Source organism: Gouania willdenowi, chromosome 4 (assembly GCF_900634775.1).
Source record: "Gouania willdenowi chromosome 4, fGouWil2.1, whole genome shotgun sequence".
In the NCBI taxonomy this organism is placed as follows: domain Eukaryota; kingdom Metazoa; phylum Chordata; class Actinopteri; order Blenniiformes; family Gobiesocidae; genus Gouania; species Gouania willdenowi.
The window spans coordinates 27,699,746-27,720,854 of NC_041047.1; the positions used below are offsets into that span (position 1 = coordinate 27,699,746).

Genomic DNA, 21,109 nt, shown 5'->3' on the forward strand with positions numbered 1-21,109 from the left:
TACTACTTTTTTTGTCAGTTTTTGGCCACTAATCAGCAGCTTTTAACCAATTTCTGTGGTTTTTAAATCCGATTTAACCACCTTTTCCACCATTTTGGTCACTTTTAACCCAATTAAATTGACATCTTTAAGATGACTGTATACTATGGCACTAATAATAATACACTTATTGGATAACAGTGGATATTATTCAGATAAATAAATAAATGTGGTTATCACAGATTCATAGAACAATGGACCATCATTTTACTGACTTTATGAATTGGCCCCAAAAATCTCTCCCCTTTATCCCCCCTTATAGAAGGTCCTGTGTCCACATGACTGTTCTTCAATGTTCATGTCTGTGTTCAACCACCTTCAGGTACTGTGGGGGTTCCCGGTCTCCGGCACCTTTATTTTGGGGGTCACGGCCTGAACAGGTTGAGAACCACTGCTCTACAATGTTTCTCTTGGAATTATCTTCACTATGACATGTATCTCTCCAGATGTTTTCTGAAGCTAAATCCTGATTCTTGTAGCTCACTTCAGGTTTTGCTTGAAGACATTTAAAAGTCTTCTTCAGATCTGAAATGCAGTAATTCAGAGTCATAGATTTACACTGTGGAGTTATTGAACCATAATTCAATTAAACTATGATGCACTTTGAGGTATATTTCAAATAATTTGGATGGTCTAATTTGATCCAAGCAGTCACATTATCACAGAAGGTAAGAACCTTTCCTCTAGCATTTGCTGATAAGAGTGAATCCTCGCTGCAGGGGTCCAGTGTTACCAAAATATAAAGCAGCCTCAAAGCATCAGTAAACCACCAACATGCTTTACTTTTAGCTTGAGCTTTGTTCATAGCAGAACTTAATCTCCAAAATTATTTTATTTTTGGTTCTAAGCATATTAAAGGTATTTGATTTTCTATTGCCGTTTAGGCCTGTGACTTCTAGAGCTTTATTGTTATAACTGAAACTAAGTGCTGCACCAGGTCTTCAACATTCACTGGAGGGTTTTTCTGTGACCCACATTTTAACTTGAATTATGCTTACATTAGAATCTCAATTGACCTTTTTGGAGGGCAGATTTTTTTTGTCATTCTTCTAACCTGAATTAAATGAGAGAAATATGAATGACGCCAAAGCCTGTCCTAATATCTATGACTGGTCTCTAATAAATCTGTTGCAGGTCATTAGGCCCTTGACAAGTGAGTAATTTTCATTTTTTCATTGCCTAAGTTACAATTATTATCAAAATTCAATCATTTTTTAATCAGAATGCATTAAAAGGGTATTTTGGAAAACTATTTCAAATGTTCCAGGTTAAGATGGTAATTAAAGAGCAAGAAAATGATTTCCAACAATGTACCAAAAAAAAAAAAAAAATGCAACTGTACTTATACATCACAACTCCTGACGCTGTACAATGTTTTTGTGAAATCAATAACCATGTTTTTCTTCACTCTAATGCTCACCTCATATTGTTGTAGAATAATATACAAGCTGTCTTTATTATCCTGTCATGAGTAATAAAGAATTTTGCACATTTGTTTGGTTGGTAGTTTTGCTTTGTTCAGCCAGCAGAAAATATGTTGAAATGAATGAAAATAAACACAGGGGATGTGTTAAGATGAATGTATTTCTCATAAACTAGATAGATATATATACAACAGACGATCCCTTTCCAGCTTTTCCTGGTGATGCCACGCTTACGTCCAGACACATAGTACACGTAACAAGCTCACGCCTCGTAGCTTAACTTCACAACGTTCATTGACTGATTTATTGAAGATGTTTTAAATTAATATAAGTGCAAAATTCAAACATTATGTTCTCGGCTTCACTTGGTGAGATCTTTCAGGTATTGCAGTCCCTGATTTGTGTAGTCGGTGGCTTTTGTTGGAGCCTCAGAAAGCGTTGAAATGGTCCATCGCACGCCTGTAATCACACAAAAAGCAGCTGTTTGAGTTTATCAATAATAACTAAATTGCCAAATATTGAAAGTTGATGCCTCAACCAGGGTTGGGGTCAATTACATCTTTAATAATCCATGTTCAATTACAACTCAGTTATGATGACCGGCATATTTTTCCAATTACATTTAATTTCCGCCTGAAAGACAATTATGTTCTCAATTCCTAAAGTTTAAAAGTAATTAATCACAATTACTGAGCCTGTATTAAATAAGCCCATAAAACGTAGTCTTCCTCTTGTGTTACCATCTCTTATGATAATGCTTTGGTTTTTTGACCCATGTCTTAAATCAGCTGTAAAATGCACTAAAAAAGTGATCTATCATCTAATTTGTTTCACATCTCTTGTTTACCTTGTTAGGCTATTTTATCAATGAAAATATTGCTTTTAATATTTTTGGTGTGGGTGTCTGAGCCTTTTTTCTGTCAGTATAACACTTGTCTTATATATTGTTTTTACATAGAGAACTGACAGGTAGTGGGGAAACTTAATATGAAACATATTTTAATAATTGTTAACGACATGTGTGAGTTATAAAACTAACGTAATTCCACAGGTTTACGTAGAATTTCCATGACAATTACAAAGTCAGTTATCTGAACTCAATTACAACAGCAACAGATTATTTAAATTACAATCGTATCATAACTGTAATTAATGATCAATTTTGTGATTACAATTATAATTTACCCCAACCCTGGCCTCAGCTAAGTGGAACATAGTTTTTTACCAGAATTCCATGACTGAAGAGGAGAGAATTCCACCTGAGGCATGGTTGGAAGCTGAGCCTGGGAAAAACACAAAGAACACGATGGGATGTGTTCAACTAACATAATACACAGCTTTGTCCATTAGCTTAAAATCATGCAGTGAATGCTTTCAGCTCATGACTCTTCTCCCGTCATAGTCAACAGCTAGTTAGGTCAGAGTAATGATGGAGGGGTTATGGTGCAGTGTTGCATCAATGAGTGGACATAATTGCATTTTCACTGGATTTAGCAACCTTGGAATCCATGTACCCTTCATTCTTTGGTTATTCCGTTTTAAAACCAAATCAAAGTAAAAAAATAAAAGGTGTGATTATTTTAGATGAGCAGCGTGTTTCTGTTTTTTGTTTTTAAACTTGTTCTGTTTGTGTGACAGGGAAATTAGAGCGAGAACTGAAGTCCGCTACCCCTCGTTTCCCTCCCCAGGTCCTGGACCAGGTCTCCACACACAATAGGACTGTTTAGGATTTATTTCAGCAGTTTTCTGGTCCTGCTCATGTTTTCATTCAGTCTGTGGATGTTTTAACTTGTAAAACTGACTATTGACTGTGAGGCTGGTGTGAGGAACAATAGATATTAGATGAACTTCTACCATTTGTCACTTTTGCGGAAAAATTATAATTAAAAATTGTATTAATAACGTTTCAATTCACCAGTAATGTGACTTATGCATTGCTTCTTTTTATGTCCGGACCGGGAGCAAAAGTCCACCCAGTCACCAGTTTATCTGGATACTATTTGGACCGTAACACTGTTCAGTAAAGTTGGAAGATATTCACAGATTCAGACTTTCAGTATCAATAACTCTTTAACAAAACGTCATCAACTCACAAATTACACCTCTGCCATCAGTGTGAGGTGGACAACATGATATAAGATCATTTTTTATCAAACGCAGCAGAATAAAAGTCTGTCTGTCGTTCTGTGTGGTGAGTTTAAAACAGGAAGCTCTCTTCCTTGTTTCCCCGTAAACATCCAAATATCACACAAACAGAACCAGATTTTATTTAAAAACAGAAAAACGTTGCTTGTTTAGATATTTGTTTTTCAGTTTTCCTGTTTCTGGTTTTAAATGAATAAAACCAAAGAAACAATCCGTTTTTTCTATTTGGTTTTGAAAGGAAATAACCAAAGAATGAAGGGTACACGGATTCCTATGGTTCATCCTGGGGTTTTATGCATCTGGGCAAAAAGTTAATAAGAAGCCACAGTTGTTAAATTCCACAATAAATGTAAATGTATTGGCTTTTTTTTTTTTGTTCAGTGAATAATGATTTTAAAGTGTTTGAGTTTATATACTTTTTAAACAAGGTCTTGTCCTACATGCTTCTACTTTGTAACAAATAGTAATATTTGGTTAACTCAATGTAATAAGTTTTGTAATAGTTTAAGCATTTTTTAAATAAACAAAAACTGAACTACAACTAAAGGCAAGAAAAGATCAATCTAAACTGACTACCGCTAAGTTGACCGTTTTCTCAACACTGAAGAAATTTGGCCTGATTTTGTACAATCAACTGCTTTATTTTTAGGCATGAAATTGCAGGAAATGATGATAAAAGATCCATTGATGAATGATCTTTAGGTGGAAAATTAGAGTTGGAACTGTGGAGGATCTATTACCTGGGTGACAATAATAATGGTTATTTAAAGTATTTTTGAAGCAATTGTGGGTGAGTAAAAATATAAAATATTATTAGATTCAAGACTTTGAGAAAAATGGGGACTTTTGGTCAAACAAATTTGCATTTAAAATGAACAGTGGCTAAAGTAAAAATATCTTGAAAAACAAAGATTGAATTCATTAAGGCACATGGGCCAAATCCGGCTCTTTAGAGCATCTAATTCGACCCGCAGAAGAAAGTAAAAATTAAAGAAAAAAAACATGTATCATTGTGTAATTTATAAAATAATTAAGTTGTAAATATCTCAGCCCCACCAAATACACATGGATACAAAAAAACAATTTTTTTTTCAAAATCCTGCACATTTTCTCAAATAATTCTACTAAATTAAATAACAATTGTTAATAAAATGTAAGTTTAAGGTCACTAAATGCTTGGATATTGTCAGTCTCTCATATACTTTATATGTAATTTATACCTGGAAGTAGGGCTGGGCGATATGGACCAAAACTCAGATCTCAATGTTTTTTCTCAGAATGGTAATATACGATATAAACCTCGATATTTTTAACTCAATAAAGTCCAACCAGAAAGAAAATTATGAGTTAAATTGATGAAAAATGCCACACAGGCACATTTATTAAAAAACAGTAGAACAATATGTCCCACTTTTTCCTATAAGGGACAGCACCTGTGAGTGAGTTCTGTAGTGTGGATGTTTAGGGGAAGGTCTGGGTCAGTAATCCATCTAACTGAGCTTTTCATGTTCTGAGGAGTAACAACGAGTATTTTAATACAAAATAAGCTATAGAATATATATCTCAGAAATATGGAAAATTGTAAAGGACACTGTTTGATTGTACTCTATAAATAATATTAAACACTTGTATGATGTGATTTGTACTGTGTGATTGTAAAAATCAAAACAAGTAAAAAATATGTATGTACATGTTTTTTTTTTTTCTATATCGCTAAAATAGAAAACTCGATATGTCTTGAATGTCGATATATTTCCCAGCTCTACCTGAAAGTGCAAACTACGGTATATTAATGATGAAATTGTTCCTGCCTAAAATCTGTGGCCCACTTGAGATCAAACTGGTTTGTATTTGGCCCCTGAACTAAAATGAGTGTGAGACCCCTGCATTAAGGAATTAAAAAACATGAATTTCCTTTAGACAAACCACAACAACTTATTAGTTTTCTGCTGCACAGACACTATGTTTAAATGAATTATTTTAAAACCATTCATATGACTGCTACCTCCAAACCAAAGTACTTCATCCACTCCTCTATGGCGGGTGGTAGGGCAGCTTTAGCCTTCTTTAGGGCCTCAGAGCCCTGATCACTGCTTCCTAACAGACCCGAGTCATAGGCTACATAAAGGGCTCCTCCTGCGATGGTCAGCTTGGTGGTCAGCCTGCAAACAAACGAGCAGAGGACGTCCATCTACATTAGTTTAAAAGTTATTTGTTGATACAACTCAGTGAGTGCCATATATTTACACTTCTAACAACACAGGGGATTATTATTACCATATTCTGATCACCTTTATTTTAGGTTTGAATGGTGAGGTTTCATAATAATAAAAGTCTTACTTATGTCACTTGTGCAAAAAGCTGTACTATTTGGGTTAAAACCAGAACATATCTTCATTGAATAAGTTGCTGGCTTGTTTTTACAAGGATCCCTAGGGTCTGAGTAAAACCCGGAATTCCGAGGTATTTCCGAGTGATTTCTGAGGGTATACATATGCGTGCAATCACATGTTACTGGTATATTAACCCATATTAGGGCTAGGCAAAAAAAAATAAAAAATCGATGGAATCGATTAATCGAATTTGTAGATAAAAATGATTTTTATTTTGCAAATTCAAGTTTATTATTATCTTTTTTAATTTATTTTATTTCCCGCCACAGTTTTTTTGGACTTTTTCTTGTTCTGTCTTTGTAGGTTACTGTAGCGCGATGTTACCCTTTGAGCAGGCTATATGTGTTCCACAGGCATGTTTCATTTTTTTATTCACACTATGCCAGGGGTCTGCAACCTGCGGCTCTGGAGCCTCATGTGGCTCTTTGACTCTTTTGCAATGGCTCCCTATATCTTTATGAGAATAAATAAATGATTAATTGTTATTTCTTACAGAGTGTATTGATGAATAATGACTTTAACTTCAAATACATTATGATAAACCGATTTGTTAACCTAAAATAAATCACGTTGTGCAATAAGTCGGCCACCTTCCTACTTCACCTTTTGCAACCTCTCTACAGACCATCAACTTTCCTTACACCTGTGGTTAACCTTAAGTTTTAAATCCGTGGTCAGATAACTAAATCAACAAAAAGACTATTCTGGAAGAAAATAGAGATTTTATTTGTGTGGTTACAGATTTATTTAACTGCCAACATGCCGGCTAAATATGCTGCTTGATATGTAGCAAGAAATGAGCAATTAGCATGTGTTGAACAACTTGATCATGTGTTATCAAATTCAAGTTATTTTTTGTAGCCCTTCAAATACATTAACTTATTCTTTTTTTTTTTTTTATCTGTATAGAATAGTACAATTTAATACACTGTATTGTCTTCTTTGAGAAGATAATTTTTGGCTCCAGGAGGACTTTAATCCAGGTGAGAGGAAGCAAAATGGCTCCTTTGAGAGTAAAGGTTGCAGACCCCTGCACTATGCTGACATGCTAAGGGAAGAGTTTTTTTTTTTTTTTTAAATTGTAATGTTATATGTTATAAAATATGGCGTTATCTGATTTCTTAATCAGAAAATTGAAACTACTGTGAAGTTGCTGTTGCACTTTCACTTAAACCTGGGTTAAAACTTGACATTGTTGATTGACAGAGCCTCATTTAGTTCTGTTATTTTGACAATATATCTGTCATGTCTGCAGTCATTAAGTGCATAAAAAAAAATAAAATAAAAAATCGGATCGAAACTCAAATTATTATTATTTTTTTTTAAATCAGAGATTTTTTTTTTAAAGGCAAAATCGCCCAGCACTAACCCAAAAAAACCAAAAAATATGCCGTATCAATAAACCAAAATTCTATCCGTACGCAGAGCCAGTTTAGGTCACGTGACTAAGACTAAACCTTACCCTAACCCTAAAAATTGTTGCAATATTGGATTATACCCTAACCACAAAACGCTACATACTTGTACTTCGGTAACCGTACCAATAGCACCCTTGGTTGTCCGTTCGGCAACTGTACAAATAGACACTTTTTATTATCAAACCACGTGTCCTATTCACATAATACCAGTAATATGTCATACATTTGCAGCAGTAAAATGTTCCATTTCTATATTTTTTGGTTTATATGGCTTAATGCACCAGTAATATGTGTTTATATGCATATTTATACCCTCGGAAATACAATTGCTACCCCACTGCTAGTGTAGTAGCAACAGCCTGCACGTCAGCAAACAATGCTAACAAACTACATCACATATTTAACAGACATAACCAAATAAAATCACAACAAACAATCTCAGTGTGCTGGAAAATTCAATATCACCCAATAAACAAGGAATATGTAAGTGAATTTGGTGTGCAGGCATGACAACTAGTCGGCTAATGTAGCATTTAGCAATTTTACAACTATTAATAAAGTAGGAGGTTTGATTAAAAAATAAATATATAAATAATAGTTACTAACTTCACTATGGGTAGAATCCTTGCTGCCATGGTCGACAGTATTTTAATTCCCCTTACAGGCTGTTATTGGACATTCAACAACACAACCGGGCGAAGGCTAACAGCTTAGCTTCCCTGAAGGACAAGCGCTAGCGCTGACTGAACGCAAACTTGTCAATAAAGTTCATTCAAAGCCAGGCAAGATGCTTGTTGCCAAATAAAGATGTCAAAATCCCGCTACAAATAACTTTTAAAAAGGCGCAAGTTTCTCCTAAATATCCAAGTATTTAGTTTAGTGTTTTTGTTCAGTGTTGAGACTATTAAATAAATTAAATTTTGCTCTGAATGTCAAATGAATTTCTGTGAATGCAACCATGTCGGAAATGAACTGAATAAATAAAAAATAAATAAATAAATAAATAAAATAAAAAAAATAGACATGACCAAATTACTTAAAAATTGTAAAACACCCAAACCGTTATCATAATTGAAGAATTATCATAGTTATTAATCATTTAATGCTAACTCATTAAATTAAATCTGAAGCACTTTCTCCTGTCAACAATGTTCTTTAATTGATAGGTATATGACGCACAGATGTGCCTCAATGTTATAATGACAACAAGACAATAGAGGTTTTTGTTGTTTTTCATATATTTACACAAGTATAAACAATACAGGTTAAAGTAAACAGAACAATGGTATCTAAGTAAAATTGAAAATATGACCAAAATGTGTTTTTCTCCAAAAAAATGCTGATGTGTATTTTAGAATGATGTATGATAATAATAATAATAATAATAATAATAATAATAATAATAATAATAATAATAATAATAATAATAATCAATGCTACACACGGGGAGCAGGGAGGGGCCATTTCTACAAGAATGAACCAGTTTTGCTACAGACGTCACAAAATATGTAGCAAAACTCAAGCAGAGCAGATTCACACGAGAAAAGTAGTTTGTGAGAAGTTATAACCCGAGAGTTGTGGTTGTAAACGATCATTTACGCAAGTGATTAAAAAAAACCATGTGAATAAATGTTGGACTACAAGTTTGCAGCTGTAATTTTATGTGTAAATATAAGTCTATACATTTTTTTTCCCATGATTTGTGACATTAATTTCATTTCACGTGTGTTGATTTTTATAAAACAAGCTCACATCACATTCTACAAGCTCTCACATTTTGCAACATATCTACCTTCATATTTTTGTTTGTATCTGTACTTTTTCAATAAAAAAAAAAAAAAAAAAACACTTCCTATTTATAGGAAGTTGTCTGTGATTGGCTGGCCTACATGCGTGTGACTGAATGACGTCATGCATTAGCGACGGTGGTACGAAATATTATTTTATATACTTAATAATAACTGAAGAAGATTATATGTTATAATTTCTTCACTTAAACTTAATAATATAATTAAAGTAATTATTAAATATTATATATATACATGCCATTTTATAACGTGAGATACAAACTCCTCCCACTGCACACAAGAAAGGTTGTTACATAAAAGAGTCTGCAACAGTTCAAACTCACATCTCACTCATACTCTTTTACCATGGGAGCTTTCACTAAATTCCTGCTGGCGAGTGTTTGTGTAGCCTTTGTGGCTGTCATATGGAATAGGCCCAGCTTTGATCCAGGTACGTTCATTTGGAGTGTGATAGCTGTGAAGCTGAAAGGGTTAATTTACTGAACAACCTGGTGGGGGGTGCAGCAGATGACATGAAGGTAAAGACCTGTGCATTTAAAGCTGCGGGTAGTATAATGGGTTTATTTATGGGGTCAGCTATGTGATGATTAGAACACATTTTACAGGTCAGGTTAGGGTAATACTCTACTGGTAACAAGTCTCTTTTGACTTTCTAGTTACTTTGTTTACCCATTATGCAAATAACATGAAACTAGTAACTATTTTAACCATTGTGATGATAGCCAGCAAATCCAGACATGTATATTTCTATTTGCAATGCATGTGATCTAATGAGTTACAATACATTTACAAATGGTTTATGGATTTGATTTATATCGTACTTTACAGAGGTGAAAGTAATGGATTACAAGTACTCATATTACTGTAATGGAGTTGATTTAATGGGTACTTGTACTTTTTTTGAGTAATTTTTAAATCAGTAATTTTACTTGTACTTAAGTATGTTTTAAAATAAGTAATTTGTTACATTTCTACACCCCAACTGTCATTACCGTGCAAATATATTTTTGTTTTAAAATGATCAACGGACATTGTAAAATTTACAAAAAATGAAATGACCAGACAACTATCAAATGCATTACATTATAGCCGACCAATCAGATTAAACGTAATGCACTCCGCCAAAACTGCCACAAAACTCTAAAACGTCTGTTTTACAGTTTATAAATGGAGCTATACTGTACTTAGAGCCTGATATATTTTTTTTAAAATTTTGTTATTTTATTTAAAAAATTAATAATAATTGTAAATTTTATACAGATGCCTTGGTGAAAAATAAATTAAGTTCCAATTGTGCAATATTTCATCTCTTCCTTTTAAAGTTTATACATGAGATGTTTACTTTATGTATGTATTCACAGACTTGAGAACCCAGGGGTTAAATCACTGCATTTCATAGATCCTATAAAATCACGGGCAGTGTTCAGAAGTGAAAGCAATGTGCTTTTGTCCTCTCTACTTGGAGGTTGTGCAAAAATGTAGAGAGATAGAAGATAGATTTATTCATTTATTGTCATTGCACAAGAACAATGAAGTTGCTCATGTCCCTCCCAACAACATTCAACTACACTTTCAGATTCAAGCCAAACAGACACAATAATCATAAAAAAACAACAACAAAATGTATGATAAAAGTCTGTCGGAATAATAAGTTAATCACTATAAAAGAGCATTAGTAAAAATTATATATATATATATATATATATATATATATATATATATATATATATATATATATATATATTAGTTTATGAACAAATAACACAAAGTTATAATATCTTAAAGCTACTACTGGCACTTTTGCTTTTTCTCTTGAATCTAATGGCATCTTGCAAAAGTAATAAAAATGGGTTAGAGTTAGTTTAACTAACCAAGACACAGTTGACAACACAATACGCATATTTGTTCATTTTTCCTCTATTAATCTCAGTTTTAAAATTGCCTGATTTTGCAAACATTGACGTTTCTCTATTATGATAACGTGCTCAATTAAAGAGAAAAATATATTAATTCTGCTCAGGATTTAGTTTTATAAAACTGCATCTCAGTCTCATCTCAGCATTAAATTCCCACGTTATATCATAAACAAAATACATTATTTTCTAATCTTTTTTAATTCTATTCATACACTTTGAGAGATGACTTCTTCAGGGACTTTTGGAATTTCAAGCACAAAATGAGCGAGTAATTGATGATGATCTGCTTTACATGTGACTGAGTGTTTCCCAATAGAGGCAGAATGCAGCATTTATGCGTTTGAGCGCGTGTGGTTTTCTCAGTTGAATTTCACATCTACCAGCTCTGTGTTGGGAATTATCTGTTCCCAAGGTTTCATGAGTTATTGGTTAATCATCCATATTTAAATTAGTTAATCACAATATGTTATTGATACATTTGATGTGATTTGTTCATTATTTACCAAAGAAATGGGATCATCTTTAATATCTAATGTGTGTGATTAGGTCATTAGTATTATGTGTGTGTGCGTTTGTATTGAAAAATATGAAATTATTATTATATTGGTGATGCATAATCATAACCGCTCCCTATGCTCTTCAACCTCTTGGAGTATACCATCTCAGAAAGCATAAATTATGATAATTATAAAATATTAGACATTTTGTACATCTAATTTACATTTATGTGATCAAACTATGTTCTTTATGGTCCCCGCTCGACATCTCTAAGCACGAGTATAACTTAGATCTGAAAGTATAACTTTATATATTCATGTGTGGTGTGTTGAACTGTAATGCTATGGATTTATTTCAGAGTCTCTTCGAGGCGTGCGGGTGTTGGTAACGGGGGCCAGCACAGGTATTGGAGAGCAGATGGCGTATCATTATGCTAGCTTTGGAGCCCAGTTGGTTATAACGGCGAGGAGGGAAAAAGTCCTACAGCAGGTCAGTAAACCTCACAGCTCAAATGGAAGTAAAGCTTCTTCACTTTCAGTGCAGATGCTCAGATAAAGTATTTAAGGAACGTGCAATCAATGGCTGTGAAATCGCAGACTAACGTACAGGTCGCACTAAGTCTGACATCAAAATGAATATGTAGTTTGATGGTACAGTATAGTCCGTCTCAGTTTCACACACACTTCCACAGATAAGGATGAGGATGCAAAGTTTTGCTCCAACGGCACTAGTGAACCCTGTGAAAGGGACAGGCTATATCATAAGGTGGACATTATTTGTAGAGTCACAGTCAAAAGAAATGCATTAAGTTTAAAAAATGATCATTTTTGAGTTGAGGTGATATTGTGTCTGCTTTGAAGTATAAATGCGTTTATTTGGTTCAATTTCATTCAGCAAGCATGTCCAATCCAAGGAATTTGAGTTCAGTTGAGGAACTCAAGTGGTAAATCAGGTGAGTGGTTAAAATTGGGATAAAAGAGATTTTGTATGTTTTCACGAAAACCGCACATGCGCAGAACGACCGAAATTAACTTAAAGCGGAATGAAGTGTTTACAAGAAAGAGGAATTATTTAATTCAGAATTGAAATCGGAATAAACCAGCCACCTTATTCGGATTTAAGCTTAATTCAGAATAAATCTGCGTTAGGAATTCAGTGTTTAACTTTTATTCTGAATTAAAGCTCCCATGTAAATGTGGCCACTGTGCCTTATATAGAGGAACAGAATGTTGATATCATGCTTTGGCCAGATCTTAGTCCAATAGAACGTTTGTGGGACATGCTGAAGCGGCTGCACATGTTACTGGAGCTGGAAGTTGAGTGGAACAAGGTGATATGCCTTGATGTGGCATATCATCAAGGCATATCACCTCTGAGGAAGACTGGCAGTTGACAGTTGAAACATGTAAGGAGATACAATTTCCTGAAAGGCCTTTTTTTTAAAAAAAAAAAAACGTAACATATAAGGAAACCAATAGATAGGAAATAAAATATTAGATATTGATTTTTAGAGTATTTTACAACTGATTTAGGACCTGTTATCATACGAGATGCTAACAGAAAGCTAACACAAGAGGTCATTTATTTCAGGCTCAGTAATTGTGATAATATGTAATTGAACTTTAGTAATGGGGAAGGTAATTGTAATTGACTTTCTGAGGACAAAAAAAATTGTCATTTAATTGTAATTGGAAAAAAAATGCTGGTCACTGTAATCGTAATTAACCATGGATAATTGAAAATGTAATTGTAATTGACCCCAACCCTGGTAGTCAGTATGAGGCGACGATGTTTTGAGTGTATCGATGTTGGAGGACACACTCGTTACCGAATTGCACAAACGGACTCCGTTTGCATCAGTAGTGAAATTCACTGGTGTTGTGTTGTATAATCGAAACAATTTAAATCAATTTTCACTGTATTCACAATCTGTGAGCCTATTTTGCTTCAGGGCACTTGCTACTTTCTGTATGGCAACGCAACTGCTGTATGTTCCTGCTGAAGCTCCAACAGAGGGCATGAATGAATGGATGAATTCATTGTTCCCAGATACAGAGAGCACTCGACACAGGCTTTATTAGCTGACTGTAGATCAGTCCATCAAATAAAAATCTATACATTTCACACTAACAATTTGGGTTGGTTTCAATTCAACCATAGGTTAAAAAGTGATCGGCGCTTTCCCTGTGTTGAATTAACCAGGAAAAAAAATGTTATTCATATAACACAGAATAATGGGTTGTATAGTCAACCCAATAGTTGAGTATAATAACTACAGTTCTGTAGGGATGTCCTGATACAACTTTTTCATTTCCGATACGATACCGATATTGCAGCCTTGCGTATCGGCCAATATCGATATTGATCCAATACAATATCAGCAAGAATCATACATACTTTTATTACTTTTTTTTTTTAATAAATAAAAAAATAATTACTTATGTGGAATGTTAAAAAAGGCTTGATCAAGTGATGTCACTCAAACAGAGAACAATAGTCAGCAACAGTAGGTATGAGAGAAACTGACCATTTATTATTAACCAATTGATTACATACATTTTAACCTTCAACATAATATCTACAGTATTCTACAATTGAATAAAATAAAAAATAAATAAATAAATTGAAAAAAAAAAAACCACAGTAATGAATTGACTTTTCAATCCCTTATTGTGGGTTAAATAAATAACTTTTTTTGTGGGTAAATACCTTATTTTATCGCATTGCAATCCATGAAATGCAAACAACCTATTCTGTGAAAATAAACTTTATTTTGTAAGATTTTTGGTGATTTACCCCAGGAAAAACTAGCATCGCGTAATACAGAACACACAGAATAAATCCCAAAAGTTAGTGCAATAAGATGAAATCTAGCTTTGTAATCCAGGGCCGTATTGGATAAATCAAACTCCAAATGCACATTTAACCAAGCACAGCTATGAGGAATAACAATTTATTCTGTCAAAGATTTTTTAAGCATCAAGTGTCTTAATTATTGTTGTTTTCCTGTTGGAGTTCTGTGTCATGTTAATTAAATTAAACATTTGTTAAAATCTAAATATGTCAAGGACTTGTTTTCCCCTGACTTAAGTAAATGTGTTTCTGGGGGAAAAGACGAGATCTGCGTTTAATCTTTTTACATAATCAATTATCTTTATCCTCTTAGCCTGCGAGCGAATGCCATGCACATTCCCCCACATCAGTGTTTACTGAGACAAAACTAGAGGGTGGAGTTAGTCATTGTAAATATGAGCAAAGCAGCAAATCTGTGAAGTGTGTGTGTGATGGCTCTGCTACAATATATGGAAGTGAATCAACAAGGGTAAAAAAAACCTGTGAAACAGTTTATGGCATGCCATTGCTTCTTAAGTATGTAGTGCGCCCCCTCGTGGGGAATGGAGACATGACAGGTGGGGCATCGCAAACAGGAGGAAATGAAAAATGTCATGCCAATATTCTAAAGAAAAAAATGTCTTCATTGACTATAAAGATCATTCAGATTAAATAAAATGCCTACACACTAATAAAATAATAATAAATAGCTCAAAATGTAACAGAAAAGAAGTGATAATAAGTGAAGTGGAACAATAAAACTTTCAATGGCAGACTTGTATATCATGTTTTGTTTACTTAATCCTTTGGGCACAGATTGCAAACAATGATTCATATTTAGTTTTTGAGTTTAGATTTATTCATGAAATATGGTACTTGCCAGATTGATGTGTAGCCCTCCCTCTAATTCTAGTTCTCCACATCGATCTGGGTCTGTTTCTGGCAAATCCTTTCGGAACCTGGGAGGGACAAGGACAGAATGCTTGAAGCTGACTGGGCGAAGCGCCTGTCCACCGTGATTTGTTTTAACCAATCACACGGTAACAAATGATGATGTTGTCATCGGCACGCACCGCAGAGAAGTCGCTACAACAACAAGGCTCCGCTGGTGGAAACTTTCTTTTGGGATCGTAATGCTGCGGTCATTATGTTGTTGAGTCACTTTTGCCGTTTTTGCAACACGAGTATGCGAGTTAACCATCCATCTTTCTATTTTGATTCAGAGCTATGCTATTAGCGGTAACCCAGCTTGTTCCTCTCCCCGCAACTGCGCATGCACCAGTTTTGCTTTGGCGCTTCTGCCTTCTTCACACCCGGATATCCCGCCCTCAATCACAACACTGCCTCATGATTAGTTTGAACCGTTTCAGCTAAAATTAAAAAAGCAAAGGCGGGAACAACACAAGATGGATTCTGGTGTTTGTGAACACCAGGAGAATCCATCTTGCAGGCAAGGTTAAGTCCCAGGAAAATTTGACGTTCCGCTTGTAATGCATCATGGGACGGTTGAGTAGTGAACTAGTAGTGGGCCCACCGTGCATACTTAAAAAATGTCCTGATATAGTATACATCTAGGTATTTCTCGCGTACTTAATCTTTACATACTGTATGAATAGAAACATGTCTGTACTGTAAGACAGGCCTCACACTGGGGTACCCCTGTGTACCCTGGGGTCTGTGGGGCATCTAGTGGTGCTGTACACTCTTTAGCAAGGATAAGCCAATTAAATGTGCTTTACATGATTAAAAAGTGCAACAGAAAACATTACAGAGTTTAAAAATCAACAATAAAAACCTTGAATCAACAATAAAATGATTAAAAACCTATCTCTGTTATACATTGTAGAGAAAAGTAGTTTCTTTAACTTTGATTTATAAATGTTCACATTAGATGCTGACATCAGCTCTGCTGGCAGTTTGTTCCACTTCTTTGCAGCATAACAACTAAAAGCAGCATCACCATGTTTACTGTGAGCTCTGGGCTCCACTATCTGACCTGTGTCCATAGATCTGAGAGACCTGCTGGGTTCATACCTGACTAACATGTCACTGATGTATTCTGGACCAAACCTATTCATAGATTTATACACCAGCAGCAGAACTTTAAAGTCTATTCTGAGGCTGACTGGGAGCCAGTGTAAAGACTTTAAAACTGGAGTAATGTGTTCTGACCTCTTTGTTCTGGTTAAAACCCGAGCTGCAGCGTTCTGAACCAGCTGTAGCTGTTTGATGCTCTTTTGGGGGATTCCTGTCAGAAAACCATTACAATAGTCCAGTCTGCTGGATATAAAAGCATGGACCAGTTTCTCCTGATCTTTCTGAGCCATTAAACCTTTCACTCTGGAGATGTTCTTTAGGTGGTAGAAGATGTTTTTGTGATAGATTTGATCTGATGCTGAATGTAAGATCTGAGTCAATCAGAACACCAAGGTTTTTGACTTGGTCTTTAGCTTTTAAAGGTCGAGACTCAAGATACTTGCTGACAGCTGTCCTCTTTTCTTTGTTACCAAAGACAATCACCTCCATCTTGTCATGATTTAGTTCAAGGAAGTTTTCACTCATCCAGCAGTTTACTTTTTCTAAGCAGTCACACAGCACCTCTACGGTACCATAGTCATAGGGAGGGTGGTGGTTAGTGCAGGTTTTTCTTGTTTTCTCCTGGGGCCACCTGCTTGGCTGGTTCCTCAGGTCCTGGGTGTGCTCTGGTCTCCAATAGCAACCCATTTTCCCACATCTGTTATGGACACACTGGTGCTTCTGAACAGCTCTTATTGTGACTTGCAGAGATCTGTCACTCTTGGAAGCACACATCTGCACCCTCTGTTCACTCTTATCTCTACAACATTTGAGCATTGATATGTTTCTCCTGATTATTCTCTACACACATGTATCATTACACTGGCACAGCAGATTTCTGTTGCACATTTCTAACAGCACCACCAACTCTGCCTCTCTTACATCCTTCTTTGTACAATGCTCCCTAACCTCTTTACCTTTTTATTCACCCCCCTTAATCTCAAACTTCAAACTGTCTAATGTAACAAGGATTTAGGTTTTGCTATTGTGATAACGTGTATTTGTATTAACAGAAAACTCTGGTATGTGTTTGGTTGTATGGAACTAAATCAAGGGCTTAATGGGCCTAAACCTATAAAGGGCATGGATCTGCCAGTTTTTAAAGGGTTTATTTCATCAAAATGTTACAGTAACAGAAATACAGTCTAATAAGAGTACCTGGTACCATGATCATTCACACTTTAAAGGCTTGGAAGAAATCTCTTTCTCCATTAATAACAAAACAGTAGGTCCAAGTGTATAGGCAGTGGCGCACATATATTTTTTTCTTCAAAGAATGATGATGAAATGTGCAATCCAGATCCAATCCAAGTGAAACAGGGTGGGTGTTGGGTGAGAAACCAACTGACATAACGGAGTCAAATTTCATAAAGGCAACATCTTACATCATGTCTTACATGTCAGCCTGCATTGTGTCATCACAGCTGCTGTACCTTGGTTTCCTCAGCCTTTTTAGCCCTGTATTGTGAATTTGTTCACCTGACCAGGAAGGACAGGCTGAGAGGCCAGAAGGCACAAGCCATAACAACCACTTTAATAATGGATAACCTTTTGACATTTAAATCTATTGACCTAGCATGCAAAACTCATGTCTCTATATTTTTTCTCAAAATGGCATTATACGATATTAATCTCAATATTTTTAACTCAAAGTCTTACCGGAAAGACAATTCTGGGTTAAATTTGTTGATGAAAAAAGCCACACAGACACAAGCTGCACACTATGTACCACTTTTGGCTTTTAATCCTCTAAGGGACAGCACGTGTGAGTGAGTTCTGTAGTGTGGCTTGCTTATGGGAAGGTCTGGGTTTAGGACGCATTTAGAAATCCATCGAACTGTGCTTTTCATGCTGTAACGAAAGCAGCGACTCCTGAAATGACTATTTTAATATAAAATAAGAATCTCAGAAATATGGAAAAAATTGGAAAAGACACTGTTTGTCTGTACTCTAACAATAATATAAAATACTTGTATATTTTTATTGTGTGATTGAATAAATAAAAACAAGGGGAAAAAAAGGAGATATATAGGAGATATTGTCATTTTCTATATCGCTAAAACAGAAATCTCGATCTCTTGCCCAGCCCTACTTGCTGTTTGTTCAATTGAGTAAAGTGTCATCTTGGGTTAAAAGCATCTGCTTTCGCCAATAAATTAATACTGCATTTAATAATAATTCCTTTAATTATGATTTTGAATTATAGGTGGTGGATAAGTGCCTGAGTTTGGGAGCCCAGCAAGCTTTCTATGTAGCAGCAGATATGGCTGATGAGTCAGACCCAGACAGAGTTGTGGAGTTGGCTCTGGAGAAGCTGGGAGGCTTGGATTACTTGGTCCTCAACCACATCGGCCCGAGCCCCTTTAGTATGTGGACCGGAGATGTGGAGCACGTCCGGTGGCTGATGAAGGTAATGAAGTTTTTTAATGGTTTATGGCAGGAGTCTGCAACCTTTACTCCCAAAGGAGCCATTTTGTCTAATCTCACCTGGATTAAAATCCTTCCGGAGCTGAGAAAAAAACCTTAATGAAGACATTTCAGTGTATAAAATAATATTGAATAATTTTATGAATTAATGAATTTGAAGGGCTACAAAATATAACTTGAATTTGAGATCACGTGATCATGTCGGTCAACACATGCTAATTTCTTGCAACATATCAAGCATGCATATTAAGCCAGCATGTTGACAGTTAAATACATTTTTCCCCACACAAATAAAATCTCTATTTTCTTCCAGAATTGTCTTTTTGTTAGTTCAGTTATCTTAGTAGGGATTTAAAGCTCAAGATTAGCCACAGGTGCATTGGCCAATTTATTGTGCGAATTGATTTATTTTTAGGTTTTGCCATAATTTTATTTGAAGTTAATGTCATTAATCATCAATACCATCTGTAAGAAATAACAATGCATTATTCTAATATTTTTTCAAAGCTATAGTTAGCCATTGCGAAAGACTCAAAGAGCCACATGAGGCTCCAGAGCCGCAGGTTGCAGACCCCTGGTTTATGGGCAAATAAAAGAACACAGCGCCTCATACCTCTGTGTGTGTGTTTGCTTTTCATAGGTGAACTTCTTCAGCTATATTCAGATGGCCTGGAAAGGTTTGGCTGCACTTGAGCAGAGTCGGGGATCACTGGTGATTGTCTCCTCACTTTTAGGTTGGTTTGAAACATTATTGGTACACACACACAATGAGAAAAAAAAAAAAAGTAAATTAAATTTAGCCTTTTAGGAAGCTTAAACTCCAACTCTTGTTACACTGAACATTGTTGCTGCTTCACAGGTAAAATGCCGAGTCCATTTGTGGCACCGTATACCTCCACAAAGTTTGCTCTGAATGGGTTTTTTGGTGCCCTTCGTCATGAGCTCGGAATGAAGAATAGCAATGTGTCTATCTCAATCTGCACACTGGGACTCATTGATACTCCAAATGCAATGGATAAAGTCAAGTATGTTTAAAACAGCATGAGAGGAAAAAAAAACCCATATGTTTGATGGTGATTGTAATGGCATTAGTTCAGTGCTTAATGTCTTTTTTCCTTTTTCTAGGGGTGTCACTAATGTGCCTGCCTATCCGTCCTCGGAAGCAGCGTTGAACATCATCATCACTGCAGCCACAAGACAGCCTGAGCTTTTCTACCCATGGTTCACATACATTGTGACTCTAACCAAAGACTGGTTTCCTTCAGTCACGGATTACATTATCCAGAATTCTTACAACTACATTCCATGAAGACCTTTCAAACAAATAGTCTTTTAACTTTTGTTTTTAATAAAATATAGAAATACTGTATAAGTGTTGTAACTGAGAAACTTGGTGTTTATGTTTATTCAAATTGTTTATTGTCATGGGCACAGTAAGGAACCATGTTTCCCTGGACAATGAAATTCCTACTTTGCTGTCCACACTGGATGGCACAAAGAAAAACCAACAATTTTAAAACAAAGAACAAAAACAAAATGATGAAAAAAAAGAAAGTATGATTATAATAATTTAAAAAGTAATACATTTATATATACAAGGTAGAAAATATAGAAAAATGTGTGTTATGTGCGGTGGGAGTATGAATGGAGCTGAAGGTGAATCATATTCAGTTCTATCAGCTGTTGAGGAGTCTGATGGCAGAGGGAAAGTAGGAGTTCCTCAGTCTGGTGGTCTTGCATTTCACACGACTGTACCTCCAGCCTGAGGGAAGTAGTGTGAACAGTCTGTGTTGGGGGTGTGTGGGGTCTTTAATGATGGAGGCAGCTTTCCTGTGAAGTCCGCACTTGTCGATGCTCTGCAGAGAGGAGAGTGGAGTCCTGGTGATCGTTCATCCTGTCTTCACCACTCTCTGCAGGCGTTTGTGGTCCACGGTTGTGGTGTTGCCGTACCACACGGTGATGCGGCTGGTGAGGATGAACTCAGTGATGCAGCTGTAGAAGTTGGAGAGGACTTTTGGTGGCAAGTCAAATTTCCTCAGCCTCCACAGCTGCTGTTGAGCCTTCTTCACCAACTGTGTGGTGTTGAGGAACCAGATGAAGTCCCAGGTATTTTGTACTGCTCACCAGATTAGG

The 21,109-nt window shown here is 35.5% G+C and overlaps 2 protein-coding genes across 2 annotated transcripts; one reads left to right on the top strand and one right to left on the bottom strand.

The window, feature by feature from the left end:
* Positions 1 to 1,604: 1,604 nt before the first annotated feature.
* On the bottom strand, positions 1,605 to 8,177 carry micos13 (mitochondrial contact site and cristae organizing system subunit 13). The gene is made up of 4 exons (XM_028444461.1): positions 8,026 to 8,177; positions 5,614 to 5,770; positions 2,689 to 2,746; positions 1,605 to 1,922 (listed from the first exon to the last, which is right to left on the bottom strand). Exons 1-4 carry the CDS (start codon positions 8,052 to 8,054, stop codon positions 1,825 to 1,827), a joined length of 342 nt encoding a protein of 113 aa, XP_028300262.1. The 5' UTR covers positions 8,055 to 8,177; the 3' UTR covers positions 1,605 to 1,824.
* Positions 8,178 to 9,504: 1,327 nt separating this feature from the next.
* hsd11b1la (hydroxysteroid (11-beta) dehydrogenase 1-like a) lies at positions 9,505 to 20,365 on the top strand. The gene is made up of 6 exons (XM_028445512.1): positions 9,505 to 9,657; positions 12,000 to 12,130; positions 18,756 to 18,959; positions 19,617 to 19,710; positions 19,836 to 20,001; positions 20,102 to 20,365. Exons 1-6 carry the CDS (start codon positions 9,573 to 9,575, stop codon positions 20,283 to 20,285), a joined length of 864 nt encoding a protein of 287 aa, XP_028301313.1. The 5' UTR covers positions 9,505 to 9,572; the 3' UTR covers positions 20,286 to 20,365.
* Positions 20,366 to 21,109: the final 744 nt, after the last annotated feature.